Below are 25797 nucleotides of genomic sequence, written 5' to 3'. Positions count from 1 at the left end.
GGTTGGTCTGAGGGCATGGTGGCCTGGCAATTAATCCCCTTTTCTTGCTGTGGCTTCCCAAGGGGAAATGGCAGCTTGGAACAGGGTAGATGAGAGAAGACTGGCACTGTTTTGTGGTTCAGAGCAAGTGACTGGTGGGAGGAGACAGAATTAGTTCTTGGCCTGTAGCATCTGTTTGAGAAGCATCAAAGTACTTGGGGAAAATGGATATATTTTCCAAAAGAAGCAAAACCCCGGGGGAAAGAATGTGTTCCTGCTGCAGAGGGTGCATTTGCCCTGCCCAGCACGAAGGTCAAAAGCCACGCTTATGTCACAGGCATTCGACTCTGTGCAGATCAGACCAAGCTGTGCTGGGGTCACCCCAGCTCAGGGAGTCACCCCATGGCCCTGCTGCAGTGGTCTCTCTCCAGCAGCACTGAGCAGGTCCTGGCCAAACCCTTCCCCACAGATGGCCCCTCTGCTGTGTGAGCACAGGGAGGACAGTGCCACAGGGAGTCCCTGCTGGGACCTCCCCCAGGGACAGCTCCATGGCATACCACCTTGGGGATCTTGGAGGAGTGCAAAGAGCCATGCATTGAGAAGCACTGGGCCAGGGTGGGGCACAAGAGATACCTCTTCCCCATTCTCCTCATTGAAATGGCTGCATTTGCTACTGTAGCAGTGCTGTTCCTCTGCTCTCTTACTGTGCCATGTCCTCCTCCACTCCTGTGCTTTTGTCCTCATTCCCTTTTAGCCCTCCATAGCTTTCTTCCTTCTTTTCTTTCCTGGTTTTTATCCTTTAAGTCTCTCCTTCATTTCTCCAAGTACTTGAATATTCCTCTTCTCCAGGCTGTTTCCTCCTTCTCCCAAGCTCTCACACCTTCTTAACAATGTGCTTTTGTGTCCTGTTGAGAAGCTGTTGTTTTACCTTTCCCTGGAGGGGATGGGGAGGGAAGGTAAAGACCTGTGAGCAGAAAGAGGCACAGTCTGGGTGTCCCTGAGCGAGGTCAAAAGTGTCAGGGCTGTCTGGGCAGAAGGAAGGAGGGGAGAAGACCAGAGATGTCCTGAGGCTGGCAGTGTCTGCCTGTCACGTGGCTGGCAGGGGCTGTCCCCTCCAGGAGAGTTGCCAGCCACACTTAAAACGCACACTTGGAATGCCGTGGCCTGGCACTCAGCAGGGGGAAGTGCAGGGCTTGGGATGGGGATTGGAAAGGCTGGCACTGGAGGGAGGAGGAAGAAAACAGCAAATGAGCAGCAGAGGATGACTCAAGTCAAACTTGATGTTGGTTGATGGAGCTGTGTGGGGGCCAGGGCTGGCAATGGGGTTCTCCAAGCCTTAGCAAAACTGTCGGGAGCGTGTGTCCATCGTGTGGCTTTCTCTGGTGATGTCACTGCAAAGCAAAGGTTCTCTTCACTCTCACTCCCACCTGTCCACACAAATCAGCCATTCTCAGCAGCACTGGGACATGAGGGCCATTCCAGCACTTCCTCGTCCTTTCCCCACCCACGTTCACAGCTCCTGGTGTTCCTGTATGCAGTGTGTGCATGTAGCCTTGCACACCCTCCCCCTGCACCAGGCTCCTCGGTCCTGCAGGGAGCAGGAGCCTTGTCACTGGTGCCAGCAGCCATTCCATGGACCCCTGCAGAAACCATGTGGCCACGCTGCCACCCATGCTGCCATACAGCTGGCCCTGCTCAGCCCAAGGACATCAAAGATGTGAACCTCGTCAAAGACACTGCCAGGGCTCTGCTTCTTCACAGCACTGAAGCATGAAGCCATGTCTCATCCCTTCACCCTGGGCTACAGAATAGTAATCTTTATGGCTTTTGGGCCCAGCCAAGGGTTAGGGTGGAGATGCAATGCTGCCCTGCTTAAAGAAAGCAAAAAGCAAAGCAGACCCACGCAACAGAAGAGAGAGACTTTCCTTTGCCTGCAATGTGGATTTCAAGGACAAGGTTGTGTGTTTTGCCCTATAGGTTTAGGAATTTTTATTTCTTTGTAATAACGTGGTTTTTACACCCTGCTCTGTAATTTCTTGTTGGATCATAGACTACTTTTAAATGATCCGTAAAACCTTGTGAGAAAAACATGCTCAGGTACTCCTCACTGCCATCTGCTCATGCCGATATCCTACCAGGAAGTCTACAAAGGGCAAAAACAAAACAAAAAAAAAAAAACAAACAAACAAACAAAAAAAAAAAAGAAAAAAAAGAAAAAAAATCCCACGTGGCATGACAACGGGAGATACTGTTGGGAAGAAGCCTCTGTGAATGGATAAGCTGGGAAAAGTCTGAATCGAGCGCCACCAGCTGAGTTCCAGGATAACCACAGCAAGTCAGCTCTTCCCCTGAGATATCCCGAGTGATGCTGCAGAGGGGAAGAGTCTAAACCTTACACCAGAGAGGCCCGCTCAGCACATTCGGAGGCTCATAAGCTGTTCAGCACAGAGGCCGATCGCCAGAAAAACTTTGCCAAGCCCAGCAAATGCTGGGCAACTTCCACCAAGGCAACCACGGCAGCGAACAGACGTGGTTGCCCTGAGCAGAGAGAGCCAGAGGAGCGAGCAGGACTACGTGTAGGCACCAGTGTCTGTGGTTCGTTGTGCGGCCCGGCGCGGGGCCAGGAGGGGCCGAGCGGGGCCACGCCTCAGAGCCACCGGCCGCCATTAAACCAACACGGCACCGCCTCTCACTTCCGCCTCGCTTCCCTCTCACTTCCGCCTCGCGCGCGCCGCGGGGGGCGGGGCCAGCGGGAATGCGTCCCCGGGGCGGGGCTGCGCTGGATGTGACGTCACTGCCGTCACCGCGTCAGGGGCGGGGCCGGCGGGGCAAAGATGGCGCTGAACAGGAACCACTCGCAGCAGGGCGGTGTCGTCATCCCCAATGCCGAGAGGTACCGGAGGGTCGGGCGCGTCATCCTCGCCCCCTGTCCCCTCAGCAGGGCCGGGACGGCGGGGCCCGGTGGTGGGAGGTTCCCGCTGGGGCGACCCCCGTTGCCTGCTTGGCCGCGCAGGCCCGGCTCGGCCGGGGGTCTGCGTTACTGAAGGGCTCCCTGGCAGGGCGGGGGCGGGCAGTGTGGGGCAGGCTTGGCTGGAATCCGTAGAGCTGCCCCGACTTCACCGCGGAAGCTCCGGCGTCCTTAAAGCCGCTCCGGCGGGCGTCCTGGGTGAAGACTGCGGCTACCATTGCTTGTACAAGTCAAGGAATTGGGGTTTTGTAAGGTCATGCACTTAGTGACGCCAGAGAGGCAGAGACTGTTTAAGGTAGGAGTCTTGGTCACTTGAATTCGTAAGTGAGGAACTTGAATTCAGAGTTCCTCTGCGGGAGAAGCGCCTCTCCGTGGAAGCCCAGCCTGCCTTGCCCCGAGCGGGGATTGACCGACCAGCTGAACAGATTGGGGCTTCAGTCCGGTCCTGCTGGGTGCTCCCAGCATCCTGGCACGAGAAATCCTAGAAACCCGAGGCCCAGTAAAGGATCGAAGTAAAAGGATCAAAGGAGTTGGTTTGGGTCTGGTGATCAATAGGAAAATTACACTTGAACAATATGCTCCATCTTGAGTTTGAAGCTGACTCCTCATACTTCAGCCAGGAAGGTTCTCTGACATGTTGAGCTCATGTTAAAGGAGATTTTTCTACCCTTTGAATCCTGGGGCTGCACCAAAAGCAGCGTGGGTAGAAGGTCAAGGGAGGTGGTTCTACCTCTGTATTCCACTCTGGTGTGACCTCACCTGCAGTGCTGCATCCAGCTCTGGGGTCCCCAGCATAAGAAGGATATTAAACTGTTGGAGCAAGTCCAGAGAAGGCCGTGAAGTTGGTAAGAGGAATGAAGCACTTCCTCTATGAAGGCAAGCTGAGAACATTGGGGCTGTTTAGCCTGGAGAAGAGAAGGTTGTTGTGGAGACCTCACTGCAACCTTCCAGTATCTGAACAGGACCCACAGGGAAGGCACAGAGGGACTCTTCATCTGGAGCTGCAGTGCTAGGACAAGGAGTAATGGGTACAAGCTGAAAGAGGGGAAATTTAGGCTAAACTTCAGGAAGAATTCTTCAGTCTGAGCGTGGTGGGGCACTGGAATGGGTTGCCCAGATGAGCTGTGGCCTTGGCAGTGTTCAAGGCTGGATTGGATAATGCCTTGAGCAAACTGATCTAGTGGAAGGTGGCCATGGCAGGGAGGTTGGGACCAGGTAATCTTTAAGATCCCTTCCAAGCCTTCACATTGGCTTGAGATCATAAAACCATACATTCTTTGGGGTGCTGCTCAGTCACAAGTGAGGGCAGTGCGGCTCCACAGGGTGCACAGTCTCTGTGACAGCCCTGGAAGGCATGCAGGTGCAGACTGGTTCAGCAGCCTCATTACTCTCTGTGGTGTGGCTGCATGTTATTTGCTTGTGTGAGTAGCTGCAAAGCAGTAAACATTACAGTGACTGCATAGAAATTCTTCCCAGTGAGGCAAAATTATGTGAAATGCTGCTACAAGACATGGTTGAGGGAGTGTTCTGGTAAGATTAAAGCTGTCAAAAAGATGGTTGTATTTAGCTTAGAATATGTGTTTCCCCCTTGCATTTTGGAAATGGAAAGACCTCTGCTGTCTCATAAATCTGTCCCTTTCAGCAAGTCTGAGAATCTCCATCTAGCTCAGCTATGAAGTAGTGTTCCAGTAGAATTTCTTGGTCAGGTTGTTTTTTCTCATCAAAGCTGGACTTTTCAACATGTTTATTCTTGAGTAGCTGCATTTTTCATATACATCTACAGTGTTCTTCTCTTCCCTAAACAGCAAACTACTTGAGACTATGGGGCTTTTGGTTGTTTTTCCATATGGTGGCCCTGAAGATTCCTCCCTTCCCCAAATAATTGCACAGTTTCCTGACTTTATTTGACTTCTACAGTATGCTGAGCAGAATTCATAAGGATTATTTTAGATCCAGCCCATTCAGGCTTGTGTTGGTTTAGGGTTTTGTCACTTGGTTTTTCATGCTCTTGAACCATAAAACACCTGGGAGTCTTCTGCCACTGTAACACGCTGAGGGTTTATCACCCTCAAGGTTCTTTTGTTTATTCTGCAGATTTTCTTACTATGTGGTATGTTTAGATCTGCACCATAGACTCAGTGACGTGCTTTCCCAAGATGCCTCATTTTTTATGAAAATATATTTACTTTTTCATGCAACTCTATATCCCTGACCCTGCAGCATTCACAATTCTCATTTGGGTTTGTGTCATTAGGAAACTCTGCTACTGTTCCCGTAGATCTCCAACAGTATTTATTGCTGACCCTGCTGACTCATTGCTTCATTCCTTAACGTGGTACTGTTTACTACAAAAGCTTGCTCAAGTCACGTGAGGCAGGGTCAGCACTGAGGCTTCCAGTGCAGCCACTTCCTCAGTTTGCGCAGTGGGTGTGGTGTCACATTTCCCAGTGCAGTGGGCTTGACTTGAGCATGGGCTGGGGAGGGAGGAATGCGCTGAGATTGCACCTTGGCATCAAGGGGATGGTTTCTGACACCTCAGCCCTTTCTGTGCCCTGATCTTTGGGCTGAGGGTCTTCGTGTGTAGAGTGGAATTCCTCAGTCTGACACCTTCGGAGACAGAAACCGCCCTGTATATTAAAGGTGCCCTTGTGGAAGGAGGGGCAGGGCTTGTCTCAGATGAGAGGATGGATTCTTCCAGTCTGCATAAATCATCCCTCTCTGTTCAAAGTCAAAATGGCAGGGGCCACAGCAGGACTTCAGGATACTACTCAGATTCTGTTGTGCTGTTCCCTGCCCTGTGTGATGAGGGTATGTGTCAGAGCTGTCACCAAGTTTGTCTCTCCAATCTGTCTGATTTCTTCCTGCAGTGTCCTCAAACAGTGCAAAGATGTGGAGCTCTCCTTCAGTGACGTGACAGGCAAGCCTGAAATCTTCAAAGGCACCAAAAAAGGAATGCTGTATCTCACCCCCTACAGGGTAAGTCTGATGCCAGTAGGGTTGCTTCTTTCTCAAGGGATTATGTAAACTTTAAACCAGAAACCTAGTTGATGATAGAAGAAGGGATTTTTGTTGTGGAAGGGACCACTGACAGCACTAGGTAGGAGAAGGAAAGGTGGAAATGGGATAGTCCATACCTATGCCACAATCCTAATCACCTACAAAGGCACGTGCAATCCTGGAAATCACTATCTAGAGAATATATTTCATATAATGTGTCAGTCAATGATACTTCCTTTGCAAACTCTCATAGATTATCCTTACAAAGCAGAGCAGTAAAACTCAGTAAATGTCCAGGTGTGTTTTAAGTGGTTTATTATTTTGGATTGTACATGCCTCAGGTCAGTGAGCCATGTGCCATCAAATCTGTTGGGGATCCCCAGTGTTAAAGCTGTGAAATAATTCAATGCATACTCATACTAGAGGTGAAGTCACTCTCTTTTTGGATGCTGATACAGTGAGAGCTCCATCATCACTCTCTCTATGGAACTCAAGTAATTCAGAAGCATTCCCCGCTCTCTTGCAGATGATCTTTGTGACCAAGGGCAAGGATCCTATGCTGTCCTTCATGATGCCGTTCTATTTGGTGAAAGGATGCTCCATCGAGCAGCCCGTTTTCTCTGCCAATTACATCAAGGGGCAGATCCAGGCTGAGGCCGGAGGTACGTGCAGTGCTGTGCAGGTTGAGCTCTTCCCAAGCATCACGGGCCATTTTTGCTGAGCACCAGACCAGCTTATGTGCACAGGAATGGAGAGTGGCCATGGTGGTATAGCTGGTGTGTCCACACTGGGCTAACTCCCCTCTCCTGCACTTCTGGGCACTGCTGCCATGTTACTTCCTGCCCTCAGGCCAGGGACTGACTTGCCCAGGATGAGTTCTGTGTGATTCTTTAACTCCTGTCTAGCTTTGTGTATCGTGTTTACTCACTTTCCCGATGTGCTTGTTTTTCTTTGACCTGAAAGCATGGACTGGTGCCTTGGTCATTTACCCACCCTATTGATACACAGAATTAGAATTAGCATCCACTTTTGGTTTTTTGGAAGTCAGGAGCCCCTGGGGTGTGGTTTGCATGGATCTGGGAGTCTGCTGTCCATCATTGATTTAGCTTTGATCCCAATTTGATCATGAAGGCACAGTAACACTTAACAGAGGTCATTTATGACCACATAGGGAATTGCAAAAGATAAACAGGGATTGGAAACATGGCTTTTGGTTCAAATTTCTTCCCTTTTCAGCCCTTTCATGTGCATTTTCATGGCATATGAAGTGTTTATTCTTTTTGCTTTCTGTTTGTAACAATGTTTTAAAGGTGATTGTGGATCAGCCCACTTTCTTGGGCTGAAGTCATACTAAGACAGTGATTTTATAGAGGTGAATCTCCAAAGGAATGACTTTATCCATGATGGACTCTTTTGTTATATTTCTATGCTTTATTTCTACTTTGTCCCCAAGAGACTATCTCTCATGATACTAATTTAATTGTTAGACAAGGAAGATAAATCTTATATTGAAATGACACCTATTTTTTGTTAAAAACACCAAAATTCAAAGCACCCTCCACCAAAAAAATCCACCAAATCCCAAAAAGTCCTAGGAAAACAAAGCACTCTTACTTGCCTTGCAAGACATTGCCTACTTGATTTTTTTTCCCTGAGAAATTGCTTTTATACCTCAGCATTTAACAATCTGTCAGAGCTTCTATGTGTCAGTGAGATTAAAGATGTTGCATTTGATTTAAATCCTGGCTTGAGTTGCAGATCCTGATCTGTAGTTCACTGAGGATATCAATAAAACTTCATCTGAGGGCTTTCAGTTAATATCCTCAGTGAAATAAATGTTCCATCTTTACACTGTTCTTTATTACGTTCCGTTAAACCTTTCAGGAAAGAACAAAACAGCCTTGTATCTAGAGTAGGCTGCTTCTACATGACTGTACCTTTCAAAGGGTAGAACAATAAATTCATGATCCTCTTGAGATATTATTTTGGGGGACATCTGATAGCAGTGCCATGACTCCTTCTTGTAATAGGATGCAAAATAGTTTTGAAATAAAGAAGAAAATAATAATTGAAGTATATACAGAATAATAATTGAAGCATAAAATAATAATTGAAGTATAAAATTTTGCTGGCTTGGATTCAATTCTAATTCTCTCTCCTAGGTGGCTGGGAAGGGCAGGGGACATTTAAACTGACTTTCAACAGCGGAGGAGCCGTTGAGTTTGGACAGCTGATGATGAAAGCTGCTTCTAGTGGTAAGGGATTTTCAGATCCTGTGGTTCCCCCATGGTTGGCTGAGCTTGTAAGCAAATTGTGCTTGTTCTGAACTTCATGGGAAGAGGGGTACCCTAGGCCCTCTTCCACAGCAAAGTATTTTTTTCTCTTTCCAGGGGAGCTTTTGGTTTCCCTTTCAATCCTTTTTCTTTATTTCTACTTAGTGCTTTGTGCAGTCAGAATGTTCTGGGGTTTGGGCTCCTGAGGTGACCACATTTTTCTACAGAGCCTTACTTCTACTGGAAAAAAGTTGAAATATGTGATGGTGAAAAATTGCTTCACTTAGCTGCTCTCAGCTCAGTTCTAAACTAGTGCAGTAAGATGGGGAAAACTAACATGCACATTTGGAGAGGGGAAATATAAGTTTTAAAAAACAATTTCTTTTTAAAATTTTAAAATGGAGGAACAAGAACTCTTTTCCTGATGAAGTTTTCTTTTTTAAAAAAATGTGTGTTTTAAAATATACTTGTTTTCAGAACGAAAGTATATTAAAAAAAGGAAAACACGCTGTACTGCTACTTGCTTTAGCGTGGTGTTTCCTTCAAGCAGTGGGAGCTCTGTGGTGGGACTGGGACCTGTGAGGTTGTATTTTTGCAGCTGGCTTCCTTCAGCACTCTGTGACTAACGCTTTTCAGGCGCAGTACTATGCCAGGGACTATATAGTGAATCTACATAAGGGGAAACAGGAAAATAACAGGGAAAAAAATAACAGAAAACAACAGGACTATTTTCATTCTATTCTCTACATTTAGTTTTAAGAAAAGATGTCTGGCTTACTAAATGTGTGTTCCTTAGCTTCCAGTGGGGTTCCTCTGCAGAGCCCTGGCTATGGATACACCCCTGTTCCCGGAGGATACGCCCCTGTGCCCGGGGGCTACGCGGCGCCTCCGCCCCCGAACGGAGCCTACCCCTATGCACCGCCTCCAGGGAGCGCCTACGGACCGGCTCCACAGCCCATGGGCTACCCCTACGCCCAGACCCCAGGTTTGCAAGCTGTGTATGGTGACTGGCTCTGATGTTAGCTGTGAAGAAGCGACAGTGGTACAGTGAGGGTTGCTGTAGTTTTGTCTCCATCGAGGACCCTTGTCCTTGCAGAAATCTGTCACATGCTGTTGATCACACCCATGTTTCGCTATAGTTCTAGCTACATGAAAATGTGGTTTGCAAATTGTGCTGCTGCTTGGTAGGGAATGATTGCCTGCTGACATGACAGGCATTAGCAAATTATCAAATCTGTCTGCCTCCCTGCCAAGCCTGGAGAGCTTCCCTTACCACTGCTCTTGTCCCAGCTCATGTGCTGTCAGGCCTGTGAGCTCTCTGTCCCGTGGTCTGTGGTCCAAAGTATCAGCCTGGTGTTGTCTTTTTCAGGTATTTACCCACCACTTCCAAACATGAACCCCATGTACATGCCACCTCCACCACCCTACTCTGGGGCACCTCCTGCAGAATCCTCAGCCCCCTCAGCTCCCCCAGCCTGGGTGAGCCCAGGAATGCCAGGTAAATGGGATTAGGCAGTTGCCAGGGTCTGGGTGCAAATGGTGTCTGGGGGTTTGGGCACAGCATGGGGTGGAGAAGCTGTTGTTGCAGTAGCTCCAAGTCTTCTGTAGGGAGCTGCTCTGCCTTGCACTGCACAGCTTGTGGTCAGCTCTAGCCAGCTTTCCTGAGCTGCTCTGAGTTCTAACCCAGCTTGCTGCAGTTCCTCTTGGCTCCTTGGGCCTTTGTTGCCTGTGAAGCTGGAGAGAAGGCTCTGGGGCTAGGGCCATTGCCTCGGATATTTAAGGTAGCTTCTTTTCCTTCCTTTCCAGGAGGCAGTAAGGCCATGGAAGCAGCTTCCAGTGCATATTACAACCCTGCCAACCCACACAACGTGTACATGCCCATGGTGAGTGCCATGCCTGGTCTTCATGTGCCTACTCCCTCCTCTGGAACTTGCAGAGATGGTGCTTTGCTTTCTTACTAAGTCTAGCGTACCTTCATGTTGAACATGCACAGGAAGTATGCATTTTTATGGGAGGGAGGCTCCCGTGAGGAAGACTGGTGAATTTTTCAGTTAGGAAAGGAGGAAGGCCTTAAGATTGATCCATTAACAGCCATTTACTTCCTGTCTTACTCCTAAAGGCGTAACAGACTTGCATGGGCAAAGAGGAAACACAGAGCTCTCTGCATCCATTGGGCCTGAAAATGAGCAGAGTTAAAGAAGGATAGGTCACTTAAGGATGATGGCATGTGGGTTTCTGTTTTGGTTTCTTTCTGGGCTGCACAGGGACAGGGAGGTCTCTTAGTGTTCAGTCAGTGGCAGCCAGTAGGTTGTCTGTAGCCTCCATCTGGTACATGGCAGTCTGGCTGTGCCCCTCACTGCCTTGCTTGGCTCTGGCAGGCTGGAGACTGATGGAGGCAGCAAAGCTGGCCCTCAGCCCAGGGTTTGCTGTCTGCTGGGTCAGAGCTATGAGCTTCAACAGGGACCAAAGCCCTGGAAAGGAAGGGAGAATGGCATTTAAAACAGATTAAATGGTCCATTTGCAGTAGACCATTTGTTACCTGGTTTTGAGGGGACTTTTCCTAGAAATGTTATGGAGACAGCATGTGTCATGGAACACAGCTGATACTAGAGAGGAATGGTGTGATGAAATGACAGCTTAAAGCATAGAACTTCATTCTGTCTGTAGCTCACTGCAGGGCACTCATTGCTGGTGAGCCAAGCCTGGGAATGCCTGGAAAGAGCTGGTAATAAAACAAGCATGCTTGTTGACTCTACTGTGTCTCTTTCCAGGATCAGCCACCTCCTTATGCACCTCCTGAGGATAAGAAGAACAACTAGCAGAAGGAAATTGCAGCCAGCCTCCCACATTCTCTCTCCCTGAAGACAACTTGGCTGTTAATACCCCTCAAGTTAGCATATCTCTAGATCTCTGTTTCTCTGCAATAGATTAGTGCTGGGCAGCTGAGCACCTGCCCTCATTAAACATTGAGTCAGTGGCAACACAAGGCAGGACAACAGCACTTTCCTACTTACTTGCTTTATCTCATGGGGTCAGAGGACTAATCTTTTGCCCTGCCATTGGCTTGAGGAGAGAGATGGACTTATCAAACTGTATCACATGACTAATCTAGGACTAAAATGTGAAGGCTCTGGGATCTTGTTGGAGTGAAACAACTTGGAATGCCAAACTTTTGACTTCTGAAGCACCATCCAGGAGGAAATGTGTAGAGAGCTATGAGATTCCCTGCACAAATCCTCTGGTGCCCTAGAAAGGTGTTAAATGTCCTTAAATTCTAGGGCAGTTCAGTGTGAGATGGGACTTTGGACATGCTGTATTGTGTTGGAAGTGTGTGGCATTCTGGACTAACAGTTGAGGGGTCGTGACCTTGGGAAGTGCATTCGAAGAGATGCTGAAGCATTTGGCTGTGAAAGAGGGAAGGGGATGGGTCCCAAACAACCTGCCTTTGTAGCCATTGAATAGAGGAGCAAACAAAGGTGTGCCTCAGGGCAGTGAGCTCACAGACTGGCAGGCCTGAGGATCAGTCTGTCTTTTCCCTATCCAAGCAGATCCCGTATCTGTGGAAGGATCCTGTGTCAAGCAGCCTAATGGAGTCAAGTGCTGCACAGGAGGCTGCCTGCCTTGGAGCAAAATATGTTACATTAGGCAGATGACCTGGCAGTAGCCTTGTCAGGAGACAAGTCCTGCAGCCCTGGCTCCCTCTGCTGAGCAAACTTGTGCTGAGTGCTACCTCCACAGGGGAAAACTGGCCTTCATCTTTTCCTTCAGCTGCTGGAGCCAGCTGTGTGTGCCCACACCTGAGCAGCCTGGGCAGGTGGGCACTGTAATGTCACAGCTGGTTGCTCACAGGTGCAGTGCCCTCGGCTGGGAGCTGCTGTCTGGGTGGGAGTTTCCAATGCTTGGCTCTCTTGCAGAGACTCTGGCTGCTCAGCCACAACCTCTCCTTTTTCCTTAGGACATAGTGAAGTTAAACCTGCTCTGAAGAGAGTCTCTAGTCTGGTGGAGACCCTTGTGATCCTTTACCTTTATCCTAATAGGGTGACTGTACTTCTTCCTACAGCCTCCCTACCTTCACAAGGAGGGGAAAGGAGTGTTTCCCCTCTTACTTCCCTGTATGGCAGGGCTCACCTGCAAGTCAGGTTTGCACAACTTAAAAGAATGAATTCTTAAAGCAGTTCCACGTGGGGGGGAAGTAAGTTTCCTCATCTATAAACACTTTTTCTGACTTAGAGATATTCTAACAACTCTGTATTTAAAAAAAAATCAACCATGAATGTTTGTAACTTTTTGAATTGCACTTTAATACAGGAGTGTTGATACCTTTATCTGCCAGTTCAGTGGTGTGTGTGTGTGTTGTGTTGACCTTAATTCTTGCATACTCCACAGAAGGCTAGAATGAACTACAGACAATGCTGCTGTTCCCTTGGGTCACCTGTGGGTCAGTACATCTCTCTCCCTGGTATGTGGCTAAGCTGGACCTGGAATCAAGTAACTGGGGGGAGTGAAGAAAGCAGGGCTTATCCCCTTTCTGCCTGGGAAGGGTGGAAGGCTGGCTGGGGCCTGTGGTTATGCCCAGGTATCCAGAAGTGGCACATGTTCCTGTCCCATCACTGCTTGTAGGAGGGGCCGTGTCACCACGCTGCTGCTCATTACAGCTACAGTCACAGCACCTCTTCTATGTACATTACACCAGAGGGGACGCCTTTAAAGTCCTTAAAAGAAACTCCTCAGCAGCAATTTTTTTTCCAGCAATGGAAAAATAAATATATAATAAAGAAAATGGCACTTGGCTATAGACTGTTGTGCCAAGGAATGCTGCTACCCTGCTGAACATGATGTAACGACCGGAAAGCCACTTCCTACTCTGCATCACTGCAGTTTCTGACAGGAAACCTGTGGTGGTGTTCTCAAGGGTCCCAGGACAAGGGAAGAGATGAGAATCTTGACTCCATGTTTCAGAAGGCTGATTTATTATTATATATATAATATATATTATTATATATATAGCATTAAAAGAAAATGATATATTAAACTGTACTAAAAGAATAGAAAGAAGGATTTCATCAGAGGGCTAGAAAAGAAATGAAGGAATGATAGTAAAACCTCGTGACTGACCAGAGTCCAAGACAGCTGGACTGTGATTGGCCATTAATTAAAAACAACCACATCAGACCAATCAAAGGTGCACCTGTTGCATTCCACAGCAGCAGATAGTTATTGTTTAGATTTTGTTTCTGAGGCCTCTCAGCTTCTCAGGAGAAAAGATCCTAACGAAAGGATTTTTCATAAAATATGTCTGTGACAAAAACCAGTTCTATTTCCTAGCATAGTTGTTCCTGTTTTGAGGTAATGACCCTGTAATCCTACATTAACCAAGCAGGTATAGCTAGCAACACATGAAGCAGAGTCTATGATCTACTTCACTTTATTTCAATCAATTTGCCTCAATCACTCCCCAAGAACAAAGCCAGCTCCTTGTTTTGTTGGCAAGTCCTCCCTTATTAGAACTGGAAGTGTTCAGTATCTTGAGCCTGCACATCAAAGTTCCTGGAAGGATTCAGAATCAACCGTTTGGTCCTTCAGGAACCAGAGTGGACAGATGACCAGGAACCATCCCACAGCTGAATAGAAATAGAGAAATTTTTTCCTAATCTAAAATGTGGTATTTCCCCAGTCTGAGGCTTAATCTTGTGTCACCTAGAACTCTTCCACGGGTAGTCTGCTGAATGAAGGTGGAGCAGTTAAGGGCTTTAGAGTGTCCTGACACTTCCAGTTTATTAGTGCAGGTTCCTCCTCAGGATAGAGCTGTGGATACAAGGGCCCTTGGAAGAAGAAGCCTTTCCCTGAGATACCCTGAGTTTTCAGCCTGCTGAAGTAGGATCTGATCCTCCTTTTAGCAGAAATTTCCTTCTAGAGAAAGAAGGATGCAGCTTTCAGCTTGGAGGCATCTGTGACCAACTCCCAACCCAAAAGACTACCTCAGCTGAGTATCAGCATCTTCCTGCCAGCACTCCCACACAAAGTGCTATGGCTCTGCAGTTTTTGGTGTGTACCACAGCATGGCTCCTGGGGTTGTGCATGGCTCATGGAGATTTTTGCTCTGCTGTAAACTTCTACCAGAAGGGCTTTAATACAATGCTAGCACACACACTAGGGTGCAGTAGTGCTGGCCCCTAGGATCCTGGCAGCAGGATTCTAGAGGCCAAAGCCTCACCGCACAGGGCCATTATGCCTCCAAGAGCTCTTGGTCCTGGTGGGGATACGTGGGAGGGATGCAGCCCAGCTGGCAGCTCCTTATTCTAAACCAATCTGATTATAGCAAAAGAAAGAAGGTGACCAAGTCTGATCCTTGAGGTTAATGCCATCACACACCTGGGGGAAAAGGGGATGTCTCAACCCTAGGAAATACTAAAGCACCCAAAGCCTTTCTACAAGTGTAGTTCAAACAATGCCTGCAGCATCCAGTAATACCCAGCTCAAAGCAATGAAGTTCTCAGGTGTCAGAGCTAACAAACTTCAGTAGTGGTGGACTCTACTTGTATGGCATCTTCCACAGGAGCATCTGAAAAGGCTTTGCAATCACTGAGGCACTATGCTCTGCACACCCTTAGGCAGCGGGGTAACAACAATTCCTGGTTTATGCAGACGGAGCAGACATTATCAAGCTGGTACCAGGGGATGGTCACTGCCCAGCACTGCTGGGCTCACCAGCAGAAGGCACTTGTGCAGTGAAGAGCCACATGCCTTGGAGTCTCACAGTTCACCCTGGCACTGGTCCACATCCACTGGGCCCTGTCACAGAAGGGCTGGGTGGAAACCCTCACCAGGGAGTTGCTGTCTGGCAACATGCCAAGGCTGTACTGGAAGTGCCATGGGATGGAGATACCACATCACCACCCCCGAGGGGTTAATAACGACTGAGAAGTTGTCTGCTGTTCTTAAGGCCCCAACGATCTTCCCAACATACACGTCTTGTACCTGAAAGAGAGATGGAGCTACCAGCAATTCCAGACCTTTCATCTTGGGGTCCAGCTGTGGTCACGGACATGGAATAGCGGGAAACGACACAGCAGTGGGCAACAGAAGAGTGACCCAGTGGGCAGCTGCCCCTTCATCCCAGAGGCATGAAGTGAGAGTACTCCCTCTCACCCTCCCAGATCGCATAGAGATCTGGGAAGAGGGGGGATCCATGTGCCATGGGACTGCCCTGCTATGCAGTGTCAGTGGGGCTCACCTCATACACAGCATCCTCAGGGAAGTGGAGCTTGGCCAGGCTGGTGGTGTAGCGGAAGGGCATGTCTGTCCTCCGGCTGAAGAACACAAGGGCGCTGGCAGCCCGCGACAGTGGGCGCAGAAACACCTCAATCTGGGATTTCTCCTAGGGGTGGGGATAGGTGGGTGAGGCAGAGTTGCCAGGAACAGTGTAACAGAATTCTGACTTTGCCCTGTGGGGCTGCTACACCAGCAGGCCCACAACTCCCACAGCTCTCTTGCTCCTGTTTCTCTGCATCGCTTCCCTCTCCCTCCTTATTCTGATGCTCTGTGCTACTCCTGTCTGCTCTCCCAAATGCATCTGCTTTCCCCCTAACCTTGACAATCCTGCGCCCCTGGATTCCCAGGGGGTCCTGGTTGATCTGGATCATCAGGCGGTTCTGCAGGATCTCCTTGGCACTGGGGGAGATGGTGCGGAGATCCGTGGACATGAGGAGCGGAGCTGCCATCACTGTCCACAAAGCCATTTGGGAGCGTGACTGCTCGAAGCTAAGGCCAAAGTTTCCAATGATGAGCTGGAGAGGAGACAACGAAAAGATGGAAGTAGCAGAAAAAGGTTAGAAACTTGTCTGTTTGTCACCTGTGGTGATGCTGCTTCCTGCTGGGAGGGAATGCACAAGGGAAACCTCACACACACTTTTGCTTCCTCTTAAGTAGTCCACCACTGCCATAGGAGATCTCATCCCTGCTAGCAGCATACACTCATTAATACCCTTTGCTTCGGCACTATTTGCCCTAAGTCTGTGCAGGGAAGGACAAGAACACCTGAAGAACTTGAGAGGTAAATTCAAGTGATGAAGGGTTCATTGCAACCACAGTGGTTTTTCCCACATCTTAGCCAAGGGCAACACCAGCTTTGCCTCTGCAGCAACAGGGCTCCTGCTCCTGGAGCTCTTCCTTTGCCCTGCCCCTAGAAGGGGATCCCTGGAGATGCTCATCCCCAGACAGGGTCCAAGCACCCATCACCCAGCCACACCATGTCCGGGTCGTTCCAGTGGCCGGGGCCAGCTGCCGGCTGCAGCACATCCTGGTTTGTGAAGAACCAGTCCACGATGGAAAGGACGCTCTCCCAGGAGTCCTGGATGTCGTCATAGTTACGCCACAGGTTGCAGATCTCTGCCAGGATGGTGTAGTTCACCTGACAAGGAGAACAATGTCAGGCAGGAGACAAAAAAGAGCTGCTCTGCAAGGTGGGGGAGGAAGGGGCAGCACTGTTGAACTGTTGAGAGCTGCACTGTCAAGCAAGTGTGTGAAAGACAGAGGAATCTGGAGAAGGGCAAGGAGGGAAGGGTAAGGAGGCAAGACAGAGTCATATCCCACTATGTCTGGGCACACCCCAGTGCTACAGGATGTCTGGCAAAACAACCACAGAGGCCATGGGTGGAAAATCTGGTAACTTATCAGCTACAAGAATGAGAGCAGCTCAGGACTGACTCAATAAGTGAAAGAGGAAATATGTGAGAGCAACCAATTCTCGAGAAACATATACTAGGAAGATTATCCTATTTCAAGCACTGAAACCAGACAAGATTGTTTCACAAGAAGACTGTCGGGACCAACCCCACACCATCTGATTAGAGTGGGGAGGATACACTCCAGAGCCTTCTTCCCACAAACTCCCATCACCTAGCCGTATTGGGACCCCCAAGTGTCCCCAGGTGCCTGGCAGGAAGACCACATTCCCTCTGGGACCTGCAGCACCATCCAAGGGTGGAAAATTAAGTGGGGTGTAACACCCTGTTCCTGGTGCTCCAGCAAGAGCTCCTCCAGGGCACAGGGGACATGGGAACTTGCCAACAGATGGAAAAACCCCTACCTTGGGGGGAAGACCCCCCTGATATGCTGGCCAGCTGCAGGAGTAGACAATGGGGCGGCCTGTGGCGTTCAAGGCCCTCGCCATTTCTGGGTATCCTTAGGGAGAGAAGATGACAACCAGTGAAGGGGTTGGCAGCAGCCCATGTCCCAGTAGCCTTTGTCCCAGCCCACCCAGCACGGGGAATACCAGGCTAGCCTGGCTTACTTTCTTATACCAGCTCCAGGGCACACAAACTCCGGCCTCTTTTCCCAACAGTTGCAATAGGAGGCACAAGGGAAGAGCTGGCTGGCCCGGTGCTGCTGCAGAGGGCCAGCTGCCCCACCCCAAGCAGCAGGGAAAGGAATGCCAGAGGCTGGTGAACTTTTACCCTTTGCCTGCTCCTCTGTGGACGAGTAGCACCCATCCAGCTTCAGCATGTCTACACCCCACGCTGCAAAGGTCTGGGCATCCTGCTTCACGTTTTCCAACGTGGTGCCTGGGTAGCCCCCACAGGTGAAAATGCCCAGGTCACCATAAATGCCCAACTTCAGGCCCCTGGCATGGACCTGTGAGGAAAACAGAGCTGCAAGGAGCAAATGAAGGGATCCAAGGTGTCTCCCAGGTACCAGAGTCCTCTTTTCCTTCCCAGCTCTCCCACCATACTGGCATGGGGACAGAGATCCCCAGTGGCCTCCAGCAGGCACTCACATAGTCAGCCAGAGCCTTAATTCCGCTGGGAAATCTCTTGGGGTCGGGAACCAGCTGTCCGGCTGCATCCCGCTGCTTAGCAGACCAGCAGTCGTCAATGTTGATGTACTCGTAGCCCAGCTCCCTCCAGCCATCCTCTGCCAGCCGGTCTGCCATCTCAAAGAAGAGCTGCTCGCTGTGGATTGACGAGGCATGGCAGGCTGAGACCCTGCGACCCTCGTGCCTCAGCAGGTGAGGCAGGCAGAGGGATTTGGGGTTAACTGGGGGCTCTGGAGGGCTGATCCGGGCCATAGGAGGATCTCCAGCGCTCCTATTTAAAGCCTATCCGTGTTTATTGACCTCACCGAGGGGGAAGCGTTTCCCCGGCTGCCTGAAAAGCCTGGCCACATCCTTCAGCTCTGGGGGCTCTCCGGCCCAGCACCGGGGCGTCTGAGCCTCCCGTCTCCCATGCACCATCCCCCGCGGGGTCCCAGAGACCCAGACGGTGCCAGAGCCATCCCGGGCCTGAAGTTCGACCTGACCGAGCCCCATCCACTGACCTGATGCAGTTGTGGGGATCCCCCTGGCAGTCCACGTTGCAGCGGAACCTCTCCCAGGACATCCAGCCCATGGGGGGAGTGCGCGCCAGCCCGTTCTCCAGGGCCACGGAGGGCAGCGCCAACGCCAGGGCCAGGGCCAGCCCGCTCAGTACCACCGCCTCCATCGCTGCTGCTGCTGCCGCCGCGGCACGGAGCATGGAGCGGCTCTCCCGGCCCGGCCCCGCTCACATGATGCCGTCCGCATCAGCTGACGGACCGCCCACGCCTCCTTCCCTCCCGCCCGCCCGCAGCTACCGCGCCCCGCCGGTACTGCAGCCCTCAGCCGTGCCGCCCCATTAATATCGCTCTCCCACCTGGACCCTGTCCGTGCTGCACCCCACTGTAGCTGCACCCCGTAGCCGGTGCCTATAGCACTGCGCCCAGCCCCTACTGCACCCCACTGCCGCTGCACCGCGTTGCTGGCACCCTGTCACCGCCGCCCCCGTGCCTGCTGCACCCCATAGTGACTCGGAGCGGGGGTTTAGGTCCCCCCCAGGTTGCGGCCCCGCAGACGTGTCGGGCTGAGCGAAGGGGTGCGGGAGGACTCGGCTCCGGTCTGGCTGCGGTGTCCCCGGCCCCCCCGCTGCCCCCTGGCCGCTGGCGGGGCGGTGCTGCCGGCGCGGCGGGACGGCCCCGGCAGCCGCAGGAGCCTTCCCCGCCCGGCCGCGGCAGGGCCGGGGCCCCGCACCGCCGAGCAGCAGCGGCCGGAGGTGAGCCGGGCCGGGCAGGGGCCGGGGTCCCGCCGTCGCACGGGAGGCGCTGGGGAAGGGCCAGGTGGCGCCGGGGCCGGGCCGGGGCAGGGCGGCGGCGGGGCGGGAGCGGCGGCGGGGCCGCGGGGGTCGCAGCCACACGACGAACTCACCCATGGAGGGGCACAAACACTCACAAAGACACGCAGCCCCATCGCACGGGCGTGCGCCCGCACACAAAGACAGAGCCCAGCACGGCACACGTGGGACCCCCGCAGCCCCCCCGCGTCAGGGCCGGCCTGCGCCGCCCCGGCTGTCCGCAGCCACAGTGTGCCAGGCTGGAAGCTCCCCAGGGCAGAGCACCTCCAGGGAACAGCCTTTCCTTGTGTCTGATCGGGGTCTTGGGCATTTTTCAGCGGGGGTCCGTGCCCCCATGTCCTCAGCCGTGCCCCACAAGCCCTGATGGGAGAGAGGGGCTCCAGGAGGGATTCTGGATGTTGCTCAGCAGTGAGGAGCTCCTAGCGCCCAGATCTGCCCTGGGAGTGGTGGCTGTGGTTTGTTTTCTGCATATTTCTATGTGTGGAGTTTTAGCGGTTGGAAATCCTTTTGCAATTGAACAAAGCACAAAGGTTTGTGCTGGCTCTGCCCCTCAAGGCTCTATCCTCCTTGACTTGCTGAGTTGCCTACCAAAGGGCCTCCACAAATGGGGCAGTGACAGCTTCTGCAAAACATTTATTTTTTTCCTTTAATAAACCCAAAACAAACCCAGGAGCCAGAAAACAAACCCACAGGAGCACTGGCCTGAGCTGGGATAGGGCTCAGGCTTTGAAGCAAGTGCATGTTCCCCCAGTTTTGCTATCCCAGTTTCCAGTGCAGCTTGCCTGCGCTGAGGACCCTGGATTCTGAGGTGGGAGTGACACAACACTTAGCTCTGTCAGTCCCAAACTGTTCTGGTTCATAACTCCTTCTTCTTCATCCTTTTCCTCCACCAAAGATGGTGCTCATCACGCCAAAGCCTCAGACACCCTCAGCTAGGGAGCAGCCTGGCCAAGGAAGACAGCGAGGGTTTGCAGTCTGACCTGCACAGCTGGTACGGCACCTTGCATCCCACTGCTAGTGAACCTGCTGAAGCTGGCAGTTCTTCCAGGAGGGCCGGTGGGGGTGGGTGGTCCTGCATGGAGACAGGGAGTAGGGAAAGGGGACAGAAGTGTAAATTCCAGAGCCCTTGGGTCTGAAACAGCCTCCTTATCCTGCCTTCTAATAGAGAGCAAAATGAGTGCCTTGCAGGCAGAGAGGCAAATTTCTTTGATGTGCCCCATTAAAACCAGCAAAGTAGGTCACCTGTGGAATAAGAAATTAAACAGCGGTGTTGGCATTCACAGAGAAGGCAGGTGTCTGGGTGATGAGGCTCTGGTAGTGACCTCCTCTTTGCAGCAGCGAGGAACCAGCCTGCCCTTTGTAGGGTACCTGCTGGGTTAGACGCTGTCCTGTGTCAGTGGCTGCTGGAATGGGGGCTGCTTTTCCCTGGGAGCAGGATCAGGCCTCTTCTGGTGGGGCCAGTGACATGCTCCTCACACCAAGACAACCTCTTCCCCCTCTCTCCTCTCCTCCTAGGTGGGGCGATGAAGCTGAATGAGCGGAGCGTGGCCCACTACGCCACCTGCGACTCGCCAGCCGACCACACCGGCTTTCTGCGCAAGCGGGTGGAGCGGCACCACCACCATGGCACCTCCTACCAGCGCCGCTGGTTCGTCCTCAAGGGCAACCTCCTCTTCTACTTCGAGGAGCGGGAGAGCCGGGAGCCCATGGGGCTGGTGGTCCTGGAGGGCTGCACCGTGGAGCTGTGCGAGGCCGCTGAGGAGTTTGCCTTTGCCATCCGCTTTGATGACGCTGGTGCCAGGGCCTATGTGCTGGTGGCTGACGGGCAGGCTGCCATGGAGGCCTGGGTGAAAGCACTCTCACGGGCCAGCTTCGACTACATGCGGCTGGTGGTGAGGGAGCTGGAGAAGCAGCTGGAGGAGGCCTGCAAGAGCTTGGCTGCTTGCCGTAAGTCTCCAAGGAGGTCCTCTTCCTCTGGCAGGAAGAGGCATCTCTCCAACCCTGCCTTGCAGCCTCTCCAGGAGAAGCCCACCACCCTGGAGAATGGCTACTCCACATGGAGTAGTGGTGGTTGTGTCGCTGGTGGAGCCACCTGCCCTGACTACGATGGGGGGCAAACAAAGCCCCCGCCCCTGCCTCCACGCCGGCGCTCGGCCGCCAGCAGTGCCACAGGATCCCCAGCACCTGGCCTCTCACCAGCCATGCTGGAGAGCCCAGTGCCACCAGAAACCATCTGCTTCTCCAAGCTGCACAACTGGTACGGGCAGGAGATCGCAGTGCTGAGGCGGGAGTGGCAGGAGAGGCAGAAGAGGGGACACCCGTGACTGGGGGCACAGGACACAAGTCACTGGCCAGCTGATGCCTGGCAGCCTGTCCTGCATGCAGGAATAGTAAAGTGAGGGACACTGCTTGCCCCCTGCCCTCCTGAATGGCTGAGTGTGATGTGTGTGTGCTTCACTTGGGAGGGACTTAAATCTCTAAACCTCACATATTAATTTCCACAAGGCTTTATACAGCCAGAGAGTGTGTAACACCGGGAGCCACCTTTACTTAAACTCTCTCTGCTGGAAATAGGAGCTGCCCAAATCAGCAATGAACCTCAGCCAACAGGCTTGGCCACTTGCTGTCCTGACACGGTGGATGCTCCGGGTGTTTCACCCCTACCTCTCCTTCACCACTTTTTTTTTCTTGTTGTTTTTGTTTTGTTTCTCAGTGTGGAAGTTTGCTTTTGGTCAGTACTTATTACTGTCTGTAGTCTTGTGCCAAAGTCCTTCTGCCTTTGTTCTTTTGCTGCAGATAAGGCTGGGCTCTTGTGAAGTGCCTCTGACAGGCCACTGGCCCCGGCGCGTGCCTCCAGCCTTGTGCCTCTCTCACTACAGGACGTGTGAGCCTCTGCAGCTGTTGCTGGCACAGCAGCTGGGGCTTTTGCATAGTTTTTTTTTGCTTTCATCTGCACTAACCCTTATTTCAGCTAAATCCTTCAGGATGTGGATATCATGGTCTTGCAACAGTTCTCTTTATGTGCTCATACTCAGCAGCAAGCCTGAAATGGAGACACAGAGCTTGGCCTGAAGCCTCAGAAGGACACCAGGATCACCCCAGGGCTGATCTGGACTCTGTCAAGCGGTAACCAAGCCTGCCAATATCTCTGGCTCAAGGTTTCCCTGTTCCTATACAGGGATGCTAAAGCCTCTTTGCCTGGGCAGGAGTAAATTTCTCAGCATTTGTTTAGACCACAGCCCCTGCAAAGTGCCATAGAGGGCTCAGTCAGCTCATGGGGCTGCTTGCCCAAGAGTGTCCAGAGCCACACTCCTGCAGGGCCTCTCTCAGTGCTGTGGCTCTGCCCAGCTCCTGGCAGTGCTGCACAGTTGGAGGAGAGTCTTTGAAGGGTGGGGAGGGAGAGAGGCCTGGTCTCAGGAGGAGAAGTGAAGGTGTGGGAGTGTCCAGGCTTGCCTCTCCAGTGTCAGAGCCATTTTGTTGCCTTCTACCAAGCCTGCACCCGGCCTGCCGGCGCTTCCCTCTGATTTCATGTCAGCATTGCTTGGCTGATCTCTGCAGCACATCCTGTCCTCCCAGCGGGCTGGGAGGGCTGCAGGGAGGGCATGCCTGTCACCTCACTGTGGAACCACACTTGTCCATCAGTAGGTCACAAACCTTGGCCACAAGGCACACGGTACAAGTAGGTGGGTGCCAAGTCCAGGGACTAGAACACCCTTGGGATGGGGTTTAAAAATCTCCCTTATCAAGTTGCATGCTTCCCATCTGAAAACATTAAACCTGTTTTTATTGTCCTTTTGTATTAAGAGCTTTGCTAGGAAAGCAAAAGCCCATTTCAGATCATGACTGGCTGGAACCTTTCTGGACTTAAACACACTCAGCTTCCTACTTTGCAATGGCCTGTAGAGATAGCCAATGCAGAAATCAAATTAATTCTGTTAACTCTTGGTGCCTTTTAAAATATGTCTCTGGTAGTTTTGGATGATGAGCTTCCAGCCTCCTGCCTAATTATAGCTCGATGGTATATTAGAGGAAATCAGATCTTAAATTAGATCTTACAAATGACTTTGGGCAGTGAGAATGTAACCTTCACTTGGGAGTAACACAATCCAGTCCTCTCCAGTTCATGGTTGTATTACTTCACAGCAAGGGTCTTTAAGTTTGGGAGGATTCTTTTTCTTTGGCTTTTGTGAAAATAGTTCAGAAAGATTGGGAGCAGGTGGCCATGGGGCAAGGCCCTGGCTTCCTCAGCACCTTAGCTGGTTGGACATAGGGGCCATTTCTGCCTCCCTATCCTGCTGGTTGAAAAGTTCGGTACTGCAGCATTCCTGGCTGCAAATGTGTCCCTTTTCCCATGCCAGGACAGCAGCATCAGGGGATTGCACTACCTGGTGCCTCCTTGCTCTGAGCATGGGTATTTTGGGACCAAGGTCAAATTTGTTAAGCATTTTCCTGTGGTTATATTTTTTTAATGTAATACAGAGAGAATATTCCTGATGTCTCAGATTAACGTAAGGCAGATTGACAGTAAAGACCCAACTTCCAAAACAAATCAAAATGTAGTGGCAGTTCCTACATGAGACCCAAGAATTGGGAGTGACTTGAAAGGGAAGATAAATTAACAAAGCCAGTTCTGTCAGAACTGAATCTGAGACAGTATTATTCATTTAAGGGCAGTTTCACTTTTAAGAAGCTTAGTGTGTTTTAATAAGCCAGGATTGTGCTCGTAACACTACTAAAGAGCTTATATTTAATGCTTTAATCTGTCCCATTCAAACAGCACAATTTCCACGCTACCTACCTTTGCGTTAGCCCATATCCCAGCTAAATCCCAAATCCTGCAAATGAGGCACTGCGCTCTGCTTCCCATCTCATTGTGTTTGGAATCATTCTGTGTTTAATTCTGCAATGCTGACAAGAAAATGGCTGAATCCCGATCCACATTTATGCTCAGCCCAGCCATCCATGCCTGGGCCTTTTGATGGACTTGATCAGGGTTTCCTTACCCTCCCACTGTTGTAGCAGCCATGTTGGAGCCTTGCCCAAATTTGTGTAGGAGTACAGGTTTTTTAATGATCACTGCCACTTGCTTCATTAGTCAGGAAGCACCTGAGTGCTGCTGTGCCTCCTCAGAGATGGGGCTATGGAGCCAGCCCAGCTGAATTGCTTGTGCTGGCAGTGTCTTTGAAGCAGCCCCCAGGCAGGAGGTCGGGATTTCAGCTTCCTGGGGTTGAACATTCAGCTGGCTAATGGAGCAGCCTGTCTGTCTTTCTGCAGGCAGAGGTTGTTACAGGAAAGGCAGAGAGTTTTCATTGCACATTGTCCCTGCCAGCAAAATAAGGCTGATTGCCACCCAGGGTTTTTCTCCAGTCATTCAAGTTTGGACTGTTTCATCTCCTGCCTCCACTTTCCCTTTTTATTTTTAAAAGTAGAGAATGTCTATCTAAACAGGTACCTAGGCAAAGGGTGAGCTGAAGTTGAATGGGTACTTCACTTAAAGTACTGAACTAAGATCCTTTTCTAAGAGTTTTCTTTAGTGCACAGGCGATGAGAGGAAGATACTGAAATTTAAAAGAAATTGAAAGAGGAAGGGCAATTCTGACATGGCCTGCTAAAATAGTTGACTTAATCCTTATATTTTTCTGAGGCTGGCATTTCATATTTGAGCCCATGACGTATAATTTCTGCACATCTTTTATTTTATTTTTAAACTGTGCTGTTTTCCACTGAGTCTAGGTGAAGAGTAACCTGACGGTTACCCTTACCTGAAGGTGGCCACTCTTAGCCATGGGGTGGACAATCACGACCAAGGCGTTTTGTGTCACAGTAGCTATTGCACTAACAGTGCCTGGGGGAGCTACCCCTCAATGTTACCTCTCTCGGCTGCCTTTGAGAGAAGCTGAAAAAAAGCCCCACTGAAAGGCACGGGGGCGTCTTTCACCAGCAGCACCGAACTCGTGTTCTCTCCGCACAATCACCTGGAAAACACTACGAGCCAATCCTGCCTTTCCAAGTGCTTCTGTTTTAGGTAGGGCGTGTTCCCTGTTTTAGGAGATGGTTTTGCATGCGCCTGTGTTTTACACGCGGAACTTGTATTATACATTGTATTACATTGTTTAGAGTTTGTTTTACACGCGGAACTTGTATTACGCATCCCATTACATTGTTTAGTTTGTATTTTATGCCGCGAAGCCGAATAAACCGGTTTGATTTGTAGCCCGTGCGCTGTTAATGGATCCATGGAGCCCCTGGCGTGTCTGCAGGGCCTGGCCATTCCCCCGGCCCGGTTTCCCCTTGCCAGGAGGCGGCGGGGGGCGGCCCGGACCCTCTCTGCCTCCGTCCCCCGGGGCACCGAGAAACGCCGCCAGCCCCCGGGTGGCGCGGCCTCTCCCCGCGCACAGCATGCGCAGTGCTGATTTCACCGCCTCCCCACAAGCCTCGC

General features: G+C 51.2%; 3 protein-coding genes across 3 annotated transcripts; 2 read left to right on the top strand and 1 right to left on the bottom strand.

The window, feature by feature from the left end:
• The first annotated feature begins 2764 nt into the window (after positions 1 to 2764).
• Positions 2765 to 12542, top strand: WBP2NL (WBP2 N-terminal like). The gene is made up of 8 exons (XM_036400856.2): positions 2765 to 2872; positions 5815 to 5923; positions 6471 to 6606; positions 8107 to 8199; positions 9014 to 9202; positions 9587 to 9715; positions 10024 to 10100; positions 10989 to 12542. The coding sequence occupies exons 1-8, from the start codon at positions 2814 to 2816 to the stop codon at positions 11034 to 11036; spliced, it is 840 nt and encodes a 279-aa protein (XP_036256749.1). The 5' UTR covers positions 2765 to 2813; the 3' UTR covers positions 11037 to 12542.
• Positions 12543 to 13170: 628 nt separating this feature from the next.
• NAGA (alpha-N-acetylgalactosaminidase) lies at positions 13171 to 18753 on the bottom strand. Its single transcript, XM_036400850.2, has 8 exons — positions 18532 to 18753; positions 17993 to 18167; positions 17673 to 17850; positions 17306 to 17400; positions 16466 to 16627; positions 15807 to 16004; positions 15452 to 15595; positions 13171 to 15195 (listed from the first exon to the last, which is right to left on the bottom strand). The coding sequence occupies exons 1-8, from the start codon at positions 18726 to 18728 to the stop codon at positions 15013 to 15015; spliced, it is 1332 nt and encodes a 443-aa protein (XP_036256743.1). The 5' UTR covers positions 18729 to 18753; the 3' UTR covers positions 13171 to 15012.
• A 120-nt stretch (positions 18754 to 18873) lies between these two features.
• PHETA2 (PH domain containing endocytic trafficking adaptor 2) lies at positions 18874 to 25571 on the top strand. The gene is made up of 3 exons (XM_036400857.1): positions 18874 to 19280; positions 20254 to 20349; positions 20874 to 25571. Exon 3 carries the CDS (start codon positions 20882 to 20884, stop codon positions 21680 to 21682), a length of 801 nt encoding a protein of 266 aa, XP_036256750.1. The 5' UTR covers positions 18874 to 19280; positions 20254 to 20349; positions 20874 to 20881; the 3' UTR covers positions 21683 to 25571.
• The last annotated feature ends 226 nt before the right edge of the window (positions 25572 to 25797 follow it).

This window comes from Molothrus ater, chromosome 5, assembly GCF_012460135.2.
Source record: "Molothrus ater isolate BHLD 08-10-18 breed brown headed cowbird chromosome 5, BPBGC_Mater_1.1, whole genome shotgun sequence".
NCBI lineage: Eukaryota > Metazoa > Chordata > Aves > Passeriformes > Icteridae > Molothrus > Molothrus ater.
Note: the sequence above shows the minus strand (reverse complement) of the source record. Positions and strands in the feature narration are given on the sequence as shown.

Bases quoted from the DNA above. Each gene is read 5' to 3' on its own strand.
- WBP2NL (XM_036400856.2), top strand. From the start codon at position 2,814: ATGGCGCTGAACAGGAACCACTCGCAGCAGGGCGGTGTCGTCATCCCC. The intron at 2,873-5,814 runs GTACCGGAGGGT...TTCTTCCTGCAG, and splicing joins GTCATCCCCAATGCCGAGAG to TGTCCTCAAACAGTGCAAAG. The intron at 9,716-10,023 runs GTAAATGGGATT...CTTCCTTTCCAG, and splicing joins GGTGAGCCCAGGAATGCCAG to GAGGCAGTAAGGCCATGGAA.
- NAGA (XM_036400850.2), bottom strand. From the start codon at position 18,728: ATGCTCCGTGCCGCGGCGGCAGCAGCAGCAGCGATGGAGGCGGTGGTA. The intron at 17,401-17,672 runs GTAAAAGTTCAC...TCTCTCCCTAAG, and splicing joins CACAGAGGAGCAGGCAAAGG to GATACCCAGAAATGGCGAGG. The intron at 16,628-17,305 runs GTAGGGGTTTTT...TCTCCTTGTCAG, and splicing joins AGGGGGGTCTTCCCCCCAAG to GTGAACTACACCATCCTGGC.
- PHETA2 (XM_036400857.1), top strand. From the start codon at position 20,882: ATGAAGCTGAATGAGCGGAGCGTGGCCCACTACGCCACCTGCGACTCG.